General features: G+C 40.0%; 1 protein-coding gene across 2 annotated transcripts in view; it reads right to left on the reverse strand.

Moving 5' to 3' along the window:
* wdr11 (WD repeat domain 11) overlaps positions 1–22,042 on the reverse strand; it is a 126,974-nt gene that overhangs the window by 73,604 nt on the left and 31,328 nt on the right. For both annotated transcript variants that reach the window (XM_053502088.1, XM_053502087.1), the window contains exon 10: positions 9,624–9,803. In XM_053502088.1, coding sequence (XP_053358063.1) covers positions 9,624–9,803 — 180 coding nt within the window. The remainder of the gene's footprint in view (positions 1–9,623; positions 9,804–22,042) is intronic.

Consider the following 22,042-nt stretch of genomic DNA (forward strand, 5'->3'; position numbering starts at 1 on the left):
TCTTCCCTTCTTACCCTAATGTACCCATTGCTCTGGTATAGGCTCAATCTGAACTTGTTAGACAAAATTACCTGTTCCCATTGCTCCTAAGTTTTCCATTGCTACTAGCACATTGAAGCCATTTTTTCTGATTAGTCTCATTATGAGTTCTCATCATATTGTCTGTGTATGGAAATGCTCTTACTGTCACTACTGAACATAGCTATGGTTTTTACTGTTAATTTATTTTACCACACATCACCAGGTGTTCTCCATTCATTTTGTGATGACATTTCTTACACAAGTTGATGGTTCAGCACTATCCTTCTAGTTTTTGATAACGTGTTAAAGGGTTTTTCCAGTAATTTCAAATCTCCTTACTTGTTTTCTTCGCTTGATGCAGCTAAATAATTTGACCCTTCTGAAATGGTGGCTTTTTTTGGCAAGGCAGTGTACTTGTTTACTAATGTTTTTCTCAGCAATTTTATTCCCAGTTTGGTCACCTACCAGTTCTCATCTACCAGCAAGCTTTTCCCCTGAGACATACCCACACCATACACACGGAGGAAAGTGGCCAGTGCCACTGTGATTAACAGAGGGGACCTAGTATGCCAAGCTCTTTAGGCTTCGAAGCCTCTGGGTCATTGATAGCTGTTACACTACAACGATTTAAACCTGTGATCTCCTGACTACAGGATTAGTTCTGTTGAACTACTTCTATTCGCATTGGACTACATTTTAGACAGAAACGTGGACTTTTATTCAGACATTGAGTTTGTATATTTCTGACACTTCTGATCCTAATATATCAATGTACAAGAGAAAAAGAAATCCAAACACAGCACAAAACAGAATGGATACAGAATGGAGAGCTCCAGAAATGCTTTCAGTGTGTACTTGGCCTTTACAGTGTGTGATTTCTTGTTCCATGTATGCCATTAACCTTCTGTCTATTTTCTTGTCCATGCCTTTGCATCTCTGCAGGAGCTTATAATCGGTGTCTTTGAATGTCTTATGGACTGTTGGCTTTTGAAATAACATCCTTCTTTGTAAATAATCAGCCAGTCTCTCATTTCTCCTTGTGAAAATTATCAGTGTGAAATCTGGAAATGAAACCTAATCAGATTTTATTATAAATGGTGTAATGGTACTGCTTTAAGAATGCTCAGAATCTCTTTATAGAGATTAGTTAATTTGACAGGGTCTTTGAGTGGAATTGGAGCATAGAGGGAAAATTATTTAAAAGTTTTGCCAAAAGAAGCTATTTGGTGGCAGCTTAACTTGCTTTAAGTTTCTGAAGATGCTTTACCGCTCATCCAAAAAAGCATCAGTTTGAATTAACTGGCTGGGAATAGAACATATATAAAACTAGTGGAGTCAAATCATTGACACCTTAATGGTGACATGTGGATTGTTCCTCCTCCCATGTGTGGTGTCAGGATCTTCTGAATCATGGTACTGTATAAATGAATTACTTGGCTGTGAAAGAAATGCAATGTATGCAAGTGATATGTGGTGTATTACACTACCTCCTCTAGGCCAGAGAGTTGTTTAATTTAACATAGATGACTTCCCTGACTTCTCTTTCAAACCATGTTGTCTTCTCTGCCCAGAATGTGAACATTGCTGTTTTTAAAGGTGATCCGAAGTTTTCCCTTATCACCCAAATAAGGATGGGTTCCCTGTTGAGTCTGGTTCCTCTTAAGGTTTCTTCCTATTGCCATCTCAGGGAGAGACTGTTATCGTTGCCCTTAGCTTGCTCATCAGGGAAAGATTCATACATATTCACATTTCATACAAACTTCCATAATTTCAATTTGGAATTGTCACAATGGCACTTGTTAAAAGTGAACAATAAAATTTAATTGAATTAAATTGAATTAAAGATGACCTTTGTCTTTTACATGCAGATGGACTACTGAGTCTTGTCCTAAGGGGCTTGCTCTCCTGTGTTGTGCAATGCGCTTGTAAAGCAGTAGTTTGGTTTCATCAATGTACCGATCTGAGCTACTCTGTGCAGTATGCTACTCCTGTATGCTACTTTTGACCAACTTATTTCTTGTTGGAAAACCCTTCTCAAAGATACTTCAACATGGCAATTCTGCTTGTAGTTGTTTTCTTCTCTGTCTGCTGCGTAAGGACTTTTACAGTCTCTTTTTGTAGATATATTTTTGGAGAAAGCCTGGTTTGGGTGAACACAGCTTTTTGTGTGTGCTATTTCTCTTTCCCTCAGCCCTTGTATGCATGTTCTCAGGCCGGTTCTGGAGGGTTTTTATTACTCCCAATTTGTGACAGACAAGATGGTAAGAGTCATGCAGTAAATACTAATCCACAGGGGGAGACAAATGAAATTAAGACAACATACAGTATGCCATGTATTATACTGTAGTACTGCTTGTGCATAGATCAGGTGAGGTTACTAATCAGTAGCAGGTGATGTTACTAATTAGTTTTGGCCGAAGAGTTGTGCTAATTCAATTTTTCTGCTTTAGTTAATGGATGGAACAAATATGTGGCAAAACCTTTACTTTCTAAAGCCAGGGTGTCCAAAACTGGGGAATTCTTGCATTATATTGCATAAAATAACAAATTGTTCTTAATGTCTTAACTGTCATTATTTTACAAATTTAACAATATTATTACACCATTGAATTGCACTTTTGTCACAATACTTTTGGCCACCAATATACATTTGTGCAAAAGTTAGTACCCCCTTATTTAATTCCATGTGTTTTTGTGTAAAAACATAATAAAAATGATCTGACCATAGCGAGTTGGTATTGGACAACTACGACACCAGATGAACATCATAAACATTTTCATCATTGTGACATCATTTATGTAACAAAAGATTAATTAATTAACCCCCCCCAAAAAACATGTGGGCAATACTACTGTAAGTATCCCCCATGATTCAAAAGCTTGTACTGTATATACACCATTAGTAGCAATAACTTGAAGTTTTTATTTCCTGTATAACTATCAGTCTCTCACATCATTGTAAAGAATTTTGGTCTATTCTTTCTTACAACACTGCTTTAGTTTACTGAGGTTTTATGATCAATTAATCAAGAGCAGATGATTAGCAGCATGTAGGTGCAACCTACCCCCTTTATATAATAATACTGTCAAAGCAGTACAAGTGTACTTGTTACTCTCTGTATGTGTTTGCAAGTCATTTGTTGTTCCTCTGAGGCTGTATTTGCCTAATACTAAGACTCGCTATGATCAGATGATACTTATGTTAAACAAAAACACATAGAGCAACTTTTTCAAATGGTTGTATGCGTTTGGGTTTTCTGAATACTTTATTGTTGAGGCTGATGTCTCTGTCGATGTGTACTGCACAATCCAGGAAAGCCAAACAATTCCCTGGTAATCTGATGTTACTGTCAAAAAGCATGGACGTGTTTTGTGAAAGCTTTCAACTCCTGTGTTTTAATTTGGCCCAGGAGTCATACATATACCTGAACCAGCGGTCAGAAGTAATTCCTGTGAAATAGCATAGGGCTCTACTTTCTACTTCCATGTAGAGATTGGCCACAATAGCGAGGACAGGTGAGCCCATGGCACAGCCGTGTTTCTGTCTGTAAAAGCACTCATGGTATTTAAAATAATTTGTAGTCAGGCAGACTGAGTAGGGCACACATGTGGTTTGGACCCACAGGCCACCATTAGGGAGTCAACAACTTAATTACTCCACCAAGTTTATATACCTGCCACTCCAAGTCAGTTAATTAGAACTGAAGAAGCATTTTAGACGAGAGGTAAAACGTCTTTAGAAATTTAAAGCAACGCTAGTTGCCACTGAACAGCACCTTTTGGATAACCATGACCTGGTTGACTGAAAATGCTCACAGAGGATTCAAGAGCTTTATTTGTGATGCATTATGGGAGCTCATTCAAACATAAAAGACATCAATTTCACTAATGCAGCACCGTTTTTGTCCTTCCTTTTCTTTTTCTTTTTTTCTAGCCTTGTCATCATTCATCTTACAGCTGGCTTGTTTCTATTTAAAATTGTTTCCTAAAATGTCTTTGGAGGTAATGAATAGGAAATAGTTCTGGAATGAACTGGAATCATGGAGAGTCAATATATGGCATGATTTATGACACTAAGGCCTCAAAGTAGACACTGTCTGCGCCGTACATGGCAGATATGCTCATGATCAATATGTTGGCTTAGTAGGTGTAATGCAGCGTGCTGCTTCCTTTTATTCTCATATTTAGCTTCTTATTACTTCTGTAAAGATTTTACCAAAACTGTCAGTTTAGTTAAGTAAACTTGAGTATGTACAGTTGATTGAGCATGTAGGATGCATATTGCGTACGAGTCGGTGTAAGGCAAGCTCCATTTACTCTTACTTTATTGTTCATTTATTTTATTGCCACATAGCTATGAGAAAAATTTTAAATTGCAACTTAAACTGAGCCTTTAAATGATCTCTACGATCATGCATGATTATCAGTACTACCCTTTCGAGGTTTTAATAATGCGTCTGAGGTTTCCTAACCAACTTTCAGCAATTTCAATCTGCCTTACAGAGGTGGGAAGAGTAGCCAAAAAACTGTACTCAAGTACTGTAAGAGTAGCTGCACTTCAAAATAATATCAGTTAAGTAAAAGTAAAAAGTGGTCATCCAAAATATTAATCAAGTAAAAGTGAAAAAGTATTTGGTGAAAAGACTACTCAAGTACTGAGCGACATTGTAATTTCTGATTTATATATTTTTTTAAATTATGTAAGTAGCTAGACAAAATGATAAAATAATGTACAATTTCTGAAATTACTAAATAAAATAAATGAAACAAAATAAAAGATAATAAATTAATAAAAAATAAATATCTTCCCAAAACAGCAAATTTAGGAACAATAAACACAAATTTCCTAATCTCACTTTTTTTCACAACATAAAGCTTTTGAAATAAATACCTACTGTAGGTACCATATGTATGTTTGAATAGTGTAGACTATTTCCAGTGTAAGATATACTGTGTACAGTATATTCAGGTGCAGTCCAAATGGCTCTACCATAAACTGTGTCCAGCAGAACAAATGTAAGAAACTTTGATTTTTAGCCTCTAGCTAATTATATATGCTAACATTACAACATTAAATAACACAGCTAAGATAACCACGACATGGCAGTTTTTATATGCTGAAATGTCTGTCTGCTTTGGCGGACAGAGAAGACAGCATTATGAAGCTGTTCTTTTGCACTGTGTGTAAGCGAAACATGCTTTGTATACGTTGAGGCCAGGGGTGTTCATCCTCTTCTATTGTAGCATTGGAGACAGACGCCTCTGACATTTTTTCACATGTGACTTCATGTGATTATTGTTGTTACGTCTGATCACAGTCGTGTGGTAGATCCACTGGCTGCATTTCTCTGGCAAAAATGAAAATGATCTAATGTGTAGAATAAATGGTTAGAAAAGTAACGAGTCGAGTGTGCTGAATGTAGCCGAATAAGAGTATCGTTTCTTCTTCGCAAATCTCAAGTAAATGTAAAAAGTATGGTGCAGTAAAACTACTTATAAAAGTAATTTTTTTTAGTTACTTAAGTAATTTAACTAACAGTTACTTAAGTAAAGTAAATGTAACTCGTTACTCCCCACCTCTGCTGCCTTAGTTACTTTCTTTGCTTCATGTGACCCACTAATGTTACCATTTTTAAAAAGACAAAAAAAACTTTTTATTTCCTCAAACTGCTCACAATGATAATTTAAGACCAGACAGACAGCAACAGTACACGTTTCAAGACCGAACACAACTGAAATATATCAGATTTGCAAACACTTTTGGCAAAAAGAAACCATAAAGAGAGGAGCATCCAGGAATGGCAGAGGCCTTTTGCAGGCACAACCAATTTTGGGATTAACAGCAGACTACATAAGAAATGCAGTCCACATCAAAACACTACAAAGAAAAAAGAAACAACAGTTGTCAGCTGTACTGTATTTCCACAGAAAAACCGCTACCAAAAATTCTACCTGGACTCAACAACAACATTACATCAACAACTGATGTAATGTTGTTGTTGAGTCCAGGTAGACTCAACAACAACTTGGCCCCTTTAACTAGGCTTTTTAACATTTAAATATCTTTCATAGGTGTGAAAGTAAACGTATGGACAGTCAGAAATTATACACAAACGACGTTCAAGTCAAACCAGCATTTGTGGTCAAGTTTCTCGTGAAGGTGTAAAATTAATTGACATTTACAGAAGAAATGACTTTTGGTGCTGAGACTCAAAGCACATTTGGTGCGGAGACTCAAAGCACATTTGGTGCTGAGACTCTTAGCCGGAGTAAAACGTTTAAATGGTACAAAAGCAGGCCACACGACTGTGAGAGAGGGCTCGGAACCCAGTGCGGTCATTCCTGTGAACATTCAGCAGGTAGGCAAAAAAAACAAAAAACAGTCTTATTTGATTGCCAAAAATGCACACTAGTGCCCACCACTCCACTTACAGTAGCTCAGCTGGGAGTTATTTCCACATCCCCTAAACAGTCCTGACCTCACTCCAAGCCATTTCCAAATGTTTGGGTCATTAATGGAGGATATGTGAGGCCAGAGTTTCAGACATGAAGCAGTAGTCTGATCATGGCTTCTGCAAGCACTAATGAATCACTGGGATAAGAGCATTAGTGTAGCAGCAGACTATCGAGAAAAATAATGGTAGTTTTTACTCTTATAACTGTGTTCTGGTTTGATTTTAACATGTATAATTTTCACTAATTTTAGCTAGAGATGAAAGCTGTATCTTCATAACCTATTGTTTTAAAACTATAAAGTATATTACAGTACCTATATTTTACTCACCTTAATATTGACAATGTGAGACATAGTAGTAGTAGTAGTAGAGCAGTAAGACGATATTATGAGAAAGAGTGAAACACACTGTATGCTGCAATGTGTCTGTAAGTCAGCATGAGTTATTTACAGACTTTGTAATTCTGTATTGGTGGTTTGTGGGGAAAATTCCAAAAAACTGTAACCAAATTACACAAAATTATTAGCCTAGCTATAAAGCTGTAAAACGCAGGCTTCATAAAGTGTGTTAATGTGGGGGAAAAAAAAAACAGGAATAATTGAATTTGCTACTTTATGAGCACAGTATTCTAACAGATTCTTTCTGAGTTCAAAATGTAACCTCCAAATGTTTCTGTGTTTTTTGTTTTGTTGAGTTATTTTCATCTAAGCACATACTGTACTCAATCCTTTAGAGTGAGATTTTAATCACAGATGTGTGGATGTGTGTGTCAAAAAGAAATAGAGAAAGAAAGTTTGTTTAAGAGAGAGAGGGGGAGGATGATGGAGAGAAGGAAAGAGAAGAATACATGGTGGTTAAGTTAACTGATGAATAACAGATGGTAAACACTTTATGACATGCTCATGTTTTTTTTTCTCCTCCATGACGATGCATTTGTTTCTCGGATTTGCTTTTGTTTTCCCACAATGCATGACAAGACCCTGAATGAAATGAATGGATGATTCGTTTGGTTTATTTAATCAGTGCTCAAGACCACACAAAGACTTTAAGATCTGCCTATTATCCTTTAAAGCCAAGTAGAAAAATTCATCCATTGAACAGTTTGAAGTCGGTGTGCTGTTGTCTTATAGCTGCATTTATCTAATGTAGGTACTACAGCCCTAATATATTCACCAGGAATACATTAGAGCTCATCTCTGCTTATGCCTTCTGTTTGCATTTTAAACACTTTAATGGCATTTGACATTCTAGTGCACTGCTAGCACAAAGGGCGTGTTTGTCATTACTTCAGTGGAAACAGAGGTAACAAAGGAACACAGACATATACAGCAGGGCAAGGATTGGTTTGTGCTTTTAGCAACATAGAAGGGCACTAGATTTCCTTTTGTGTCTCCTATAATCTAAAGTACACCTGAGTAATATGACAGCAAATCTTTTTCTGATAAATTCAATTTGCTGTTAACATACTTTTTGGCCTTGTCTGTCTGTCTGCCTGTGTCTGCCTGTGTCTGTCTGTCTGCCTGTGTCTGCCTGTGTCTGTCTGTCTGTCTGTGTCTGTCTGTGTCTGTCTGTCAGTCAGAAAACTATTTGATCCTTACTTTTTTACGTTTTGGCATATTTGTCACATTTAAATAATTCAGATCATCAAACTAATTTTACTGTTACACAAAGATGACCCAAGTAAATAGAAAATGCAGTTTTAGATGATAATTTCATTAATTAAGGGGAGAACCTTAATAAATAAGCTGTCCAAACCTGCCTGGCCTTATGTGAAAAAGTAATTGCCCTGTAAACCCAATCAAACTTTAACTAGGCCACTCCAAAAAGTTTATTTTCCTTTTTCTTTGCACTTAAGCTTAAAGTCACAAACTGATGGCTGGTTATTCTCCTTTAGGATTTTTTGGTAGAACACAGAATTCATGGTTCCATCAATTATAACAATACATATTTGGTCCTGAAGCTGCAACGCATATGTCGAAAAGTCTTGTTTGTTTTTTCTTCAGATCGTCGAAGAGCTGTCGTTGTGCTCTTAAAGCAATTTTGGTTGACCGGCCAATCCTTTAAATAATCACCCCCGTTCCATGTTTTTCCATCTTTGAATAATGGCTCCCACTGTGGTTCGTTTAGAGATGGCTTGGTAACTCTTTTCAAACTGAAACATGTAAATTACTTTGTTTCTCATCTTTTCTTACATTTTCATGGATCATGTTGCTTTTTAGCATGCTTTCGTCAGATAATCAGATAGGTCCTATTTTTTATAAGTAATTTTTTATTCTACAGATCAAATGGTAATCATGCCTGTGTGTGGCAAGTTAAAGTTAACTCAGCTTTCCAAAAATTTAAGTTCATTCATGATTTAGCATGGGGGAATTACCCAGTCCACCCCCCCCCCCCACCCCAATAAATGAAATCATTATTCAAAAACTGCAATTAGTATTTACTCGAGTTATCCTTGTGTAACATTAAAATTTGCTTGATTATCTCAATCATTTAAGTGGGACAAATATGCAAATAAAAATCAGGAAGGGGGTGATTTTTTATGGCACCCTATCTATCTATCTATCTGGCAATCCATATGTATGTCTAGAGCAAAGCAAGCTCCTAAAAGTTTGAGCTTGTAAAAATATAATAAATCAGTTCAAGAGAAAAATTGAGTGAGTGAAAACATAACTTGTCAAAATTAGCCATTATGTAAAATATCAATATTTTTCTCTTACTACTGTACTGATGTATCAAAGAAATACCTTTGAAAATCATGATTTAATTTTTTTTCATATTCTACCCATAGGCTAAACCACTCTATCAATGAAGGACAGATTTCGATTATTCCTTTGAACAGCCAGTGTGGTCCATGAGTCCCAGAAACAAAAATTAAAAAAATTGGCAGCATTTCTACAACTATTTCCATATTTGGAAGGACATTTGCAATCATGATTTCTGATTTTAGACACTTAGTATGTGCAGATGCTCCCCCGGCTGTACTGTTTACATATTCATACAGTCAGGTGAGTTAATATTGTATGTAGGGATCTATTTTATAAAAACTCAGTAGTGTCTTTTATGCAGCATGGTCTTGCACACAGTTGTGCCATAATGTACTGTATAAAGATGATAATATAAACTAATTTGCTATTGGTTAGTACTCACCCACGGCCAGCAGCGGCTGGTAGTGCTGGATATTTTTAGTGGTTAAAGGAGGACACATACGCAGTGCAAAGGGTGCCATGGGCAAACCAGACAACAGTCCTGTCAGTAGGAACTTCAGCTGTACCTCCTGCTGCCCCACCACGGATACAGGGGGATCGACACCTGAGATCAAAGTGGGACCTGAGAGGGGAGAAAGGTTTTGATTAAGGCATTTCCATACTAAAATCTCAATGGACAAGAGCTAAAAATAGAACTAAATAAATAAAAAAGAGAATGAATTGCATTAACCACATATCTAATGAAAACACTGAGTAGGGTTTAAAAGTTATAGTCCAAAACCTAGACCTAGTTTTATCTTATAATTAAAAATGCTCATCACAAAAGACAGTATTATGTATAACTAGCCTAACTTAACATTTGACTCAGCAACATGATTTAGAACTTTGTCTAATAGAACACTGTGTCTGGTTAACAACGTGTTTGCTTTGCCCTCGTGTCTCGTCTAACAATGTGTTGGATCTAATACAATGTCTGGTTCACCCTCATGTCTGATTTAACACTGACTGATCGAGCACAGTGTCTGGTTCACCCTTACTCTATGTCTGATCTAATACTACACCTGTTCTAACACCTTGTATGGTACACCTTTGTGTCTGATCCAACACCATGTCTGGTTTACATTTGTATCTACCATGTTGCCTGATGGAACACTTTGTCTAGTTTACCTTTGTGTCTGATCTAACACATTGTTTTATCAAACACTGTGTCTGGTTGTTCCTTGTGTCTAACACTATGCCTGATCCAACACCACCTTTGATCCTACAATGCTTCTGATCTAACCCAGCATCTGATCTATCCCCGTGTCTAATCTGCCACAGCATCAGATCTAACACAATGCCTGTTCTCACACCGAGTATGATCTGATGCCACTTAATTTAAAAAATGTTCTGATTTGATCTATTTCAGTATCTAACACTCTGTCTGATGTAAAATAGCTTGTGATCCAACACTATCTATTCAGATTAAGCATCTGACCTTAAATGACAGCTGATCTAAAACTGCATCTGTTTTTACACTGCTTCACATGATGGTAGTTCTGATCTAAAACTATGTTTATTTTAGCAATGAATCTGACCTAACGCCACATTTGAATCTGTCTGTCTGGCCGACATCTGATTTAACATTGCATCTAGTCCTGTCTGACCTACTCCTGTTCCTAAAATAAGACAGCATCCAACGCCACTCCACATAACAAAGGGGACTAATCAGATATGAACATGATTTCATCTAAACTCCTGAAAATGAACTTGGCCTTGATTCTCTTCATCATTCTTCATTCATCATTCAAGGCATTTCAGAGTAGTTTGTAATGTGGAGCAGACTGTCACAAATGTGAAAAGCAAGTGGGCCTTCGGTGTATTCATTATCACAAGGTGCTTCCAAGTAATCCAATCAAATGAACTCTTGTTAATATCTTTTAGAACCAAATGTTCAGGGAAAGAGAGAGAGCGCTCGAGAGAGAGAGAAAAAAGGGAAAGAACTACAGTACTGTGCAAAAGTCTTAAAAATCCTGAGCAACTCCTAATTTCAACATATTTTTTCCAAAGACCCAGATTTTCCTGTATATTTTTTTTGCTTTAGTTGGGGAGAAAAAAAATCTTGTTTTTTTTATATAGTCTTGAATAGTTCTCCAGGCTTCCTTAATTTTTTTTTGGCTCATTTTAAGTCTAGTCCCTCTACCTGACCAGTCTCAAAGGAATGGTTTTTGTTTGTTAAGCCACAGGGTTTCATCTAATGTAAGGGATGAACCAAAAATAAACAGTTCCAAATGATGACAGAGGATCAGACCGGTGTTTAATATACTGGTGATATACTGGTGATGCTGAGTGGTCGGTACAGATGAGAGGGGTAATGGTCGGTACAGACAAGAAGCTTGCTGCTGTGTATCTAGGCACTTTGCATCTGTCACAGTAAGACATTTGTTCCCATTAGTGTAATTTCAGCTACATAAAGTTCCATAAAGAAATGAGGGGGGCCCCAGGAATTTTAGCACAGTGCAATAGATTTACGACATGACAGGATAGAGCTTAAAGCTACACTTGAGGTTAGCGAAATATCATTCGAGGATTATATAATAATAATAATAATAATATCACATTCCTCTTTGGCACCACTTTACTAATACGAATGTATTAAATTAGGCATCTACTTGTGAGCATAAATTATGACAAGATAATTACTACAGGGATTAATATGTTTCAGTTGGCAACAAATCGTGGTTTTGGAAAAAGTGTTATTCAGTCAACATAGGATTGACACAAGGTGGTATCAAAAAGTTTCAAGACTAGTTTTGCAGCGCACCAACAGATTGCAGCACATGACTGCATGCACAGTCACAAGGAGCAGCCACCTTCATAAGTCAGTGTGCCTAAAGACATCGTCCTACGCATATAGGAGCTGTGCAGCTGGTGCTATTCTGAAAATGTGCGATACCAGCATCATAAACAGCAAGTTAGAACAAAATTCTAAGACATACTGTAGAAACATTTGACGTAATTTGGCAAGTTTATGGTAACGTTGCAATGAGGTGTTCAAGATGGTTTTAGTGCTTCAAGAGCAGAATAATATCACTGGGAGGTTGTGAAAGACCAGGAAGACCTTCAATGAGCGATAATGTCGAAACCATTTGGCAACTTGTGCATGATGATCATCAAAGAACAAACAACAACACTGCCATTGTCAGTATGTCATACGTAACAGTCCAAATAATTCTCAAGTGTGATTTGAACATGTGCCGTGATGCTGCCAAGTTCATCCCTAGGCTGCTGACCCATCGTGCCAAGAACTCCGTCAGAATGTCGTGGATGACATGTTCTTCATGCTAAAGAGATTATTACTACGGACAAAACTTGGGTGTAAGAGCACGAATACTAAGATGAAGCAACAGACTTTACAGAGGAAGAGCAAAGGATCTGAATGACTGAAAAGGCGAGACATGTTGGCAACTTGACCAAGTGTGTGCTTATCGTCGTTTTCAACATTTGCCGCATTGTGCATTAATAATTCATTCCAGGGGCCAGACCGCTACATGATAGAATTCTACTGTCAGGTTCTCTTTCAAGCATACGTTTCTGTGTCTCACTATGGGATACGCCCCTTCCGCGTATTCCTCAGAAGCCCTATTACACTACGCCAGCCCCAATTGGCTGGCAGACGTGACGTTGTGTCTGGGAGTGGCCTCCTCCCCCTCCGTATAAAAGGAGCAGCACAACGTCACTTTGCTATTCAAAAACCTCTTCTCGCTTCACACCAGAAGCCTATATTTCGAAACGACTGGTCACCACACCGTCTTTCGCCTAGCTCCTTATATTGACACTCCAGTCGATTCTAGGACCGTTTTAAAAACAATATGGCTGCAGCAACGCAGACCGCCAAGGCTAGAGAGGGAGGAGACGTGCGTATTTGTGTTTGTGGGAACAAGATTTCGAGCAAAGACACACACCAGATCTGCTCGGCGTGTCTTGGACTGAAACATGCGCAACTAGCGCTAGACAACCCCGGTTCATGCGAACACTGCGCACGCATTACCGCGAAGAGCCTTCGTCGCAGGCTAGCGCGCCAAGCTAGCCTGTCGGGCCTCGACCCACTCCTCTCACCTAGCCCCACTCCAGCTGCCACCCCACAGGTATCCATCCCTGTAGAGCTGCCCACCACGGCAGCCTTATCCTGGGGTGAACAGCTCGACGTCTGCGCCCCTCTGCCCAGTGTGCTCAGCACTGACGAAGAGGAAGGCGCGCTAGACTTCAAGGAAGAGGGTCAGTCCGACTTTCTCCTATCTGAGAAAGATAGGAGAAAGAATGCTCACGCATTCTACACTCCTACAAATGGTGCGCCAGGGAGATTGGTTCACATCAATCGATCTGAAGGACGCATATTTTCACATAAAGATATACCCACCACACAGGAAGTTTCTGAGATTTGCCTTCCTTGGTGTGGTATACGAATATCTGGTGCTACCATTCGGCTTGTCCCTCAGCCCCAGAGTATTTATAAAATGTACAGAAGCGGCGCTGACCCCGCTCAGGGAGAAAGGCATTCGTCTCGCTACTTACATAGACGATTGGCTTGTGACAGCTCGCTCAGAACAAGAAGCGAGAGAACACACAGCGATACTTCTGGAACATATACAGAAACTGGGGCTAAGATTGAACACAGAAAAGAGTGTTATAACTCCCACACGGTCCATAACGTATCTGGGACTGTCGCTGGACTTAGTGAACTTCAGGGCGCGACTATCGGCAGACAGGGTGAAAAGATTCACCTGCTGCATGACCCACTTTTAGAGGGGAAACAAGGTTTCCTTTCGTACATGCTTCAGATTATTAGGACTGATGGCCTCAGCCCTGATGGTTATCCCGTTTGGGAGACTACATGAGGGAATTTCAACGCTGGGTAGCGTCCCAAGGGCTGGACCCGGTACGTCACTTACGGAGAAGGGTAAGAGTGACGTCAGAGGCAGTTCTAGCACTGCGCCAGTGGAAACACCCGAATTTCCTGATTCAAGGGGTATCCATGGGTGTAGTTCGGCACAGGAAGATAATAACGACGGGCGCGTCGCTGTCTGGTTGGGGGGGCATTCACGAGGGCAGAATAGTGAATGGGAGATGGGGTCAGCATATGACCAATCTTCACATAAACTATCTAGAAATGCTAGCTGTCTTTCTGACACTAAAGCATTTTCTTCCTTTTCTGAAAGGAGAACATGTTCTTGTGAGAACGGACAACACTACAGTTGTAGCCTACATAAATCGTCAGGGAGGCCTCAGATCACTCCTTCTGCACACGTTAGCACGCAGACTGATCTTATGGGGCAGTGTCAACCTTCTATCCCTGAGAGCGACACACGTACAGGGTGTGATGAATCAGGGCGCGGATCTGCTGTCCAGGGGAAATCCCCTCTACGGGGAGTGGAAACTGAACAGCGAAGTGATCGAACAGATCTGGAGCATGTATGGCAGAGCGACAGTGGATCTGTTCGCGTCCCAAGACAATGCCCAATGTCACCTGTTCTTTTCCCTGAAGGACCAGAGCGCGCCCCTGGGAATAGACGCGCTAGCACACGAGTGGCCTCGCACTCTTCTATACGCATTCCCACCGATAGCGCTGATATCACCAACACTCTGCAGAGTAAGGGAGGAAGGTATGAAACTAATACTAATAGCCCCGAGATGGCCAGGGAAACACTGGCTTGCAGAGATTAAACATATGCTGTACGACGAACCGTGGTCTCTCCCGCAGCGCAGAGACCTTCTGTCACAAGAGGAGGGGGAAATCTTCCATCCTCATCCGGAACGGCTGGCACTATGGGCCTGGCCCATGAGTGGTCCAATTTAAGTAAAACTGGTCTACCCAACAGTGTCATCAAAACCATACAGAATGCCAGAGCGGCATCAACTAGGTCTCTTTATGACTGTAAATGGAATGTATTCGAGCGCTGGTACGCAACTAGACACGAGATTCCTTTTCATTGTTCAGTGGCAGTGGTTCTTTCATTTCTTCAGGAAATGATAGACAAAGGCAAAGCGTTCTCAACCATAAAAGTGTTTCTGGCTGCTATATATGCTTGTCACATTGGTTTTGATGATAAAACAGTGGGACAACATCCTTTGATATGCAGATTCATGAAGGGCGCGCGCCGCTCCCTGCCGGTCTTTAAACCACTTACCCCATCATGGGATTTGGGGTTGGTGCTTGATGCATTGTCTATGTCCCCATTTGAACCACTAGACAAGGTTGATTTCAAGGCACTGTCTTTTAAGACTGCACTATTAATAGCTTTGGTCTCAGCGAAGCGCGTGAGTGAGATTCATGCACTTTCTGTGCATCCAGCATGCTTACAGTTCATGTCCGGGGATGCAGGAGTAATTATGAAACCTAACCGGGCATTCATGCCTAAAGTCATTAATGCGATAAACCCTCTTGAGTTAAGGGCCTTCCATCCACCTCCTTTTGCTTCATCAGAGCAGCAAAAGTTAAATACGCTGTGCCCAGTGCGCGCTCTGCGCATCTATACAGAGCGGAGCAGAGGTCTAAGGGAGAGCGATCAGCTGTTCGTTTCTTGGATGAAACCTCGTACAGGGAAGCCGATTACTAAGCAGCGTTTATCACATTGGATAGTGGAGGCGATTTCGTTGGCATATTCCAGCAAGGGTCTCGAACCCCCAACTGGCTTACGTGCGCACTCAACAAGGGGAATGTCAAGTTCCTGGGCTCTTTTTAAGGGAATCACATTACAGGATATCTGCGAAGCGGCGAGCTGGTCATCTCCGCACACATTTGCCAGATTTTACAAACTGGATGTTACAGCTCAGACTTTAGCTCATGCAGTACTGAACGTAGGGACAGAATCTAAAAACTAAACTCGTTCAGCCCTGAATGCGTTGGGTATGGTTGGCAGAAGACTTCAAGACAGGCTATCTGACAATACGGGAGTTAGGATATCCCATAGTGAGACACCGAAACGTATGCTTGAAAGAGAACAATAGGTTATTTGCGTAACCCCGGTTCTCTGATAGCATTAAGTGAGGTGTCTCACCAGATGACCCTCCTTGCTGTGTGAAGCGAGGAAAAGGTTGCTTGTTTTGAATAGCGAAGTGACATTGTACTGCTCCTTTTATACGGAGGGGGAGGAGGCCACTCCCAGACACAACGTCACGTCTGCCAGCCAATTGGGGCCGGCGTAGTGTAATAGGGCTTCTGAGGAATACGCGGAAGGGGCGTATCCCATAGTGAGACACCTCACTTAATGCTATCAGAGAACCGGGGTTACGCAAGTAACCTATTGTTTTCTGAGGTATCTGAGGGAAGACATACAGCAAAAGCCACCAGATCTGAAGTGCACACATTTCTATACTTTTTGACACCACCTCGTATTAACCAAAGAACATAACTATTTAGCGATTGATGAAACCCCAAGACATTATTGCAACCTGAAAGGATGGGGGTGACACCTTATCTTTGTAAAAGAAATTCTGTCATAAAACAAACATAAATGACCATGACCCAACATCACTTAAACTCTTGGTGAAGTCACATGAAAAGATAAATCAACAGTAGAAATCACAGCTATGTTTAATGGTAAGAGTAAAAGCATTTCCACATGATGAAAACCCAATGAATTGGGACTAAATAGCTGTGTCCATAAAAAAACACTTTAAATCACTTGTTAGTGAGACTAATCAGAAAGACAGACTTTAGGTTGCTAGAAAGCATAAAGATTGGACAATGGAGAAAGTCTGATTTGTCCAGATTGACCCTATTAAGAATAGAGATACATGAAAAGCACGGTGCTGACTTAAGCCTTAAGAGGCGATGTTGTGATCTGCCATTGCTTCGTTTGGTCAGGTTTAGACTTAGCAATGTAATGTGCCAATAAAATAAAGTCAGCTGATGACCTGAATGTTCTGGATGACTATGCAGTGGCAGTGAGGACAAAGTTAAAACATGGTGCTTTCCAACTGTGGCCTGATGTGAAGTTCAATTTGTATCTTCTTGTGTTGGCAGGAGAAGTTAAGCTGGGTTGTGCAAAGCTTAAAGAGGAAGTCAATGTGTGTGTTTGGCTCTTTGCTAGAAAGCAATGAACGAAAAAGACTGTGAATAAAATAAAGAGGAAGTAACATGGTTGTTGATCCCAAAAAGCCTCCAGGAAATGTTGATAGGAGTGGATAAAACACTAAGCCCTCTCATAGCGTGGTTTTATTGGCCAGACATTTGCAGTGATGTGCGCAAATGATGTGCAAAATTTAGCAAATGTCAGTTGGCAAATGCCCTGGCTATACCAAATACAACGTTGCCCCCATTGCCACTGAAGTTCCGCTTCAAAAAAATTGCATGTACTTCATTGGGCCATTACATCATACTGCAGATGAGCATTGCTTTGTGCTTGTTATGGTATACTTCGCAACGAGATACCCAGTAGCATAGCCACTACACAATATGTGTACACAGAGTGAACAAGCCACTTGGTTTATGTTTATCTCAAATTTGAATATTTAAAATTAAAGGATAAAATTGATTCGTACGAGCTTTTACCATAAGTAGATGGAGGTTCACTCACAATGTAACTTGGAATTGGGATAAACGACTGGAACCACGGTTTTCCATAGTGTTGAATTATTGTATTGGAGCAAGTTCCATGGCATCCTACTGTAGGATCATGGAAAATTTTAAGTTGTTCTTCTAATGAAAATTTTATTCAAAACATTCTTGAACTGAGTGCAACTCCACACACCTGGTAAATTAACAAGGATAGATTTCTATAGGCTCAAGAACATCATTCCCTGCTGTATAAATGTCTTAGGGAATACACACCGGGGGGATAAAGTGGTTGTTTTACTATCCACATCTAGCTCATGAATTACTCCCCAAGTGGTCATTAAGGACCTTTTAAGGTCAAACAGAGAAGTGATTTAAAAAGTTAGACAAACTGATCTAAGCGATACACTTCAAATTGACCACTTCAATCTCCTTAAAATGAGGTATTGGATGGTGCCAGTGTCTGGTGACGGTACAGGTACATCGGACAGAGGCTTAGGGGTTGTTTTGTCTCAAGTGGTGGTTTCTCTGAGAGTGAGAAAGTACAGCACTATTAATAAGAAGTGTCTGGCCATCAAGAGGGCAGGTCTCACTCTCCTCTACTGCTTACTAAAGTGCCCTTCACCCTCTTTTCAGATCACACCCAGCTCCAGTGGCTCGGGTGCATGATGCTGACACATGGATCACTCATTGGAATCTGGTGCTTCATGCACTCAGGTTTGAAAAGGTTTGCAATCCAAGAGGTAACACGTACGGCTTTTCACTTGTGGCTTGTTAATGAAGTTTATTTATGTGTCTTTTGATGCTGAGAGGAGAGAAAGAGCTGAGATGAGCTGAGTGTAAGTGTGAGTGTGTGTTCGCTGCCTCAATGAAAAGCAATAAATGGAAAAGACTGTAAAAATAAAATTCACTACTGAGACTCGCAGCCTGCTTCCCATCCTTCAGTCCTTGTATTTTCTACAATCATTAATGGATATTTTTTCTTCACTGACGCCACAGGGATATTCTAGGAGAAAGATTCATCGGATTAAAGTGTGAAGAAGTGGGTCTGAGAGCACGATGAACCATTTTCCCACATGAATTGGCCACCAGAGTCCTGACCTTAACCACATCGAAAGTCTTTGGCATGTGCTGGTTGGACTTTGAACAAGATCTCAATCAGAAATTAATGACTGCGAGTGAAAGTAAAAGGTGTGATGATGTGTGTGTTTCAAAGCAATGCCAATGCAAATGCAAGCTAAAGGCAGTCAGTTCAAATTTAACCTCTTTTAAATTTCTCATAAATCCAGCCGTAAAAATCAACTGTCATTTAAGGAACACTTCAAGCACAGTATGGTGATAAGACTCTTAGACACAATAAAACATTTGCACGGTCCATAAGTGACGATGCCGGTCGAGGTGGTTCAGTCCTGAATATTCAGGCAATGAAACATTTAATCCACGTCTGAAAAGGCACATCTGTCTAAGGGAACTGTACACACAATCATTCACAGAGACCACTTGCACATTACAGAAGCTCGGCTGGGAGTTATCGCCACATCTTCCGTACGGACCTGACCTCGTTCCAAGCCATTTGCACATATTTGGGCCATTAAAGGAGTTCCTGGGAGGCCAAAGTTTCAGAAATGAAGATGGGAATCTGATCATGGCTCCTGCATACTAAAAAACGTTTTTCCTTGATGGTATCCAAGCACTAGTGAATAACTGGGATAAGTGCAATAGTGTTGCAGTGGATTATATGGAGAAATAAAGGATTTTTTTTTTACTCTCATAACTGAGTTCTGTAATCCTGCACGTCCTAGTTAGAATTAAACTCATACTGTATATAGATAGACAGTTTTTCAGATTTCCCCCCACTGACATGCTTAAAAAGTTTTATTAGAGACTAAAACATTAATCTATATTATAAAAGAACATAAATAAGGAAAGCAATTTAATGAAAATGCTATAAACAGCACAAAACAAATCAGATGCTGCTAATGGGATTCCATTTACTAGTCAGCGACAAGAATACACACAAAAAGATAAAAGATTATAAATGTGATAATGATCACACACTGCACACACAGACACACATCTCCTGTAACATGAGGGCAAATGGCAGGAAGTATCAGTTCTGTAACAATGCTGAAAAAATATGAAGGAGATAAAAGAGTCCTCCATCTCTGAGAAGGTTATCAGCGTTGGGCCACTGACTGGAACAAAAAGATTTAGAGAGAACACAGACCATTGTGGTCAGAGAATGAATAGAGGTGAGTGAGAGAGAGAGCAAGAGAGAGAGAGAGAGAGAGAGAGAGAGAGAGAGAGAGAGAGACCCTTCTAACTGCCAGACTTGAAGAAATAAGAATGGGCTTTATAACGTGCTTAATGCATGTCTATCCAGGACATATTGGAGAAGGAAATAATAGGAAAGAAAAGGGTGCTTCTAATCTGTACTCTAAACATTTAAATTATGAATAATTTCTGCTTTTATTTAAGAATGTATACAGTTTATTAATCTCATACTGATACTATAAGTACAGATTTCTAAGTTACAGTAAACAAGAGCATGTCATTCACAGCATGAAGCCACAGAACTACAGTATGCTCGCGTAAGGTGTAGTGTAGAAGATTCCAGCTGTGGTGAGTTTTAGTAAAGCAATGCTTCGTGTTTTGAGTTAGACCTACAGTGTTTATTTAAAATATTCAGCCTCCAGTGATGATTTATATATTTCACAGAGTTACAGCAACCTGCAATCATTAATTCAGATAAAATGATGCATTTTTCCAATCATCAGCATAACGTCTTGTTTTTTGCAGCCTTGCAGTCTGGTGGTTGGGAGTCGTCCTTGTTAACAGGCTGCAGTTAATGAGACATGACACAGCAACATAGAGTTGAAATCGAATATTTCTAGATATATTCAGGACCTGTGAAATGTGTACAGTATGTGCCAGCATAAAGCTGTGAACCACTTGTTTATCATGAGTTTGTGGTACCGCAGTTTCACATGTTCCTCCCGTGACCTAGTGGGGTTCCTCTGGGTTCGCAGCTTTCCTCACACCTCACAAAAACAAGCTAGGAGGAGAACTAATGGAGCAAAACTGCCTCAGGGTCTGAATCAATGTGTGCATGATGGCACATGATGGCTTGGCAACTAAACAACTTTTTCGTCTGTTTTGTTTCTTGTCCAGCACTGCCAGGATGTGCTAGGGCTCTACTCTGACCCCAACCACGATAAACTGTGTTAATAACCGGAGGGTACATACAGTACAGTATTTGATGCACTGCACCTGTACTAGACTTGAGTAGTTTTATTAGTGGGTACTTATTTTACTATTACTTCACTAAATCCTATAACATATATCTGTACTTATACTTACAGTAGCTACATTTCTTTGTGGCATTGCAGTATACACCACATGGCTGGACTGGCCATAGGGCATACCGGGCATTTGCCCGGTGGGCCGATGGTGATTTTCGTCTTTTGTGGGCCGGCCACCGATGTTTTTTTTTTTTTTTTTTTGTAACGTTATAAACTATTAAAGGTGGCGGATTGGCCAATTAGTCATGATTGACTCTGGGCTGGACCAATTACAGCCGAGGAGGTTAGATGCACCCTCCCGCTTGCAACGGCTCAGCAATCACATATCATTGCTGAACAAAAATGGAGAACAAAAAACGCAAAGCAGCAGGAGGAGCCGAAAAAATTAGCGCCAAAAATAAACTAGTCCTTCAGGCAGATGCTGCCAAATGTGCTAAAATATCACAGTTGTTTGGTGGCTATAGTGGAGCTTCCACTTCAGTAAAATTAGAAAGTGATGGAGGCCAGCAGCCGCAGGTTGAAGAGTGAAAGGGGAGGCAGGAGGAGGAGAGACCCGAGGCGGCCGCCGGTCCAAGTGGCAGAACTGAACCTGAGGTAGCCTAAGTAAAACCATAAAAAAACTTAGAAACCAAGTAGGTGTAGCTTATTTTCGTTGTGCTTGCTAACTTTTTACAGTCAGTTACAATAACTCCTACTGTGTACTAGTTAGCATGATGACAGAGTTTCTATGCTGGTGATGTTACTGAGAGTGAATTATTGGTAATGTTAGTTAGTTAGTATGGGTTACCAAACGTAAAAAAACGTAATCGACCCGTATTCAGAGAAAATATTACGCGTTACGTATTGAGGTAAAAAGGAACGCGATTTGTCGTGTATTTCAGTTAGAATGAAAAAACAAACAAATAAACAAAAAAGTTATCCTGTGTCTTTACGCTGCGCAGCTGCCTCGGCTTCTCTCATTCTCTCTCCCTCCTTCTCCTGTTGATCAGCTGATCGGTTTATCAGCTGTTTGCTGGAGCCACA

This window comes from Clarias gariepinus, chromosome 8, assembly GCF_024256425.1.
Source record: "Clarias gariepinus isolate MV-2021 ecotype Netherlands chromosome 8, CGAR_prim_01v2, whole genome shotgun sequence".
In the NCBI taxonomy this organism is placed as follows: domain Eukaryota; kingdom Metazoa; phylum Chordata; class Actinopteri; order Siluriformes; family Clariidae; genus Clarias; species Clarias gariepinus.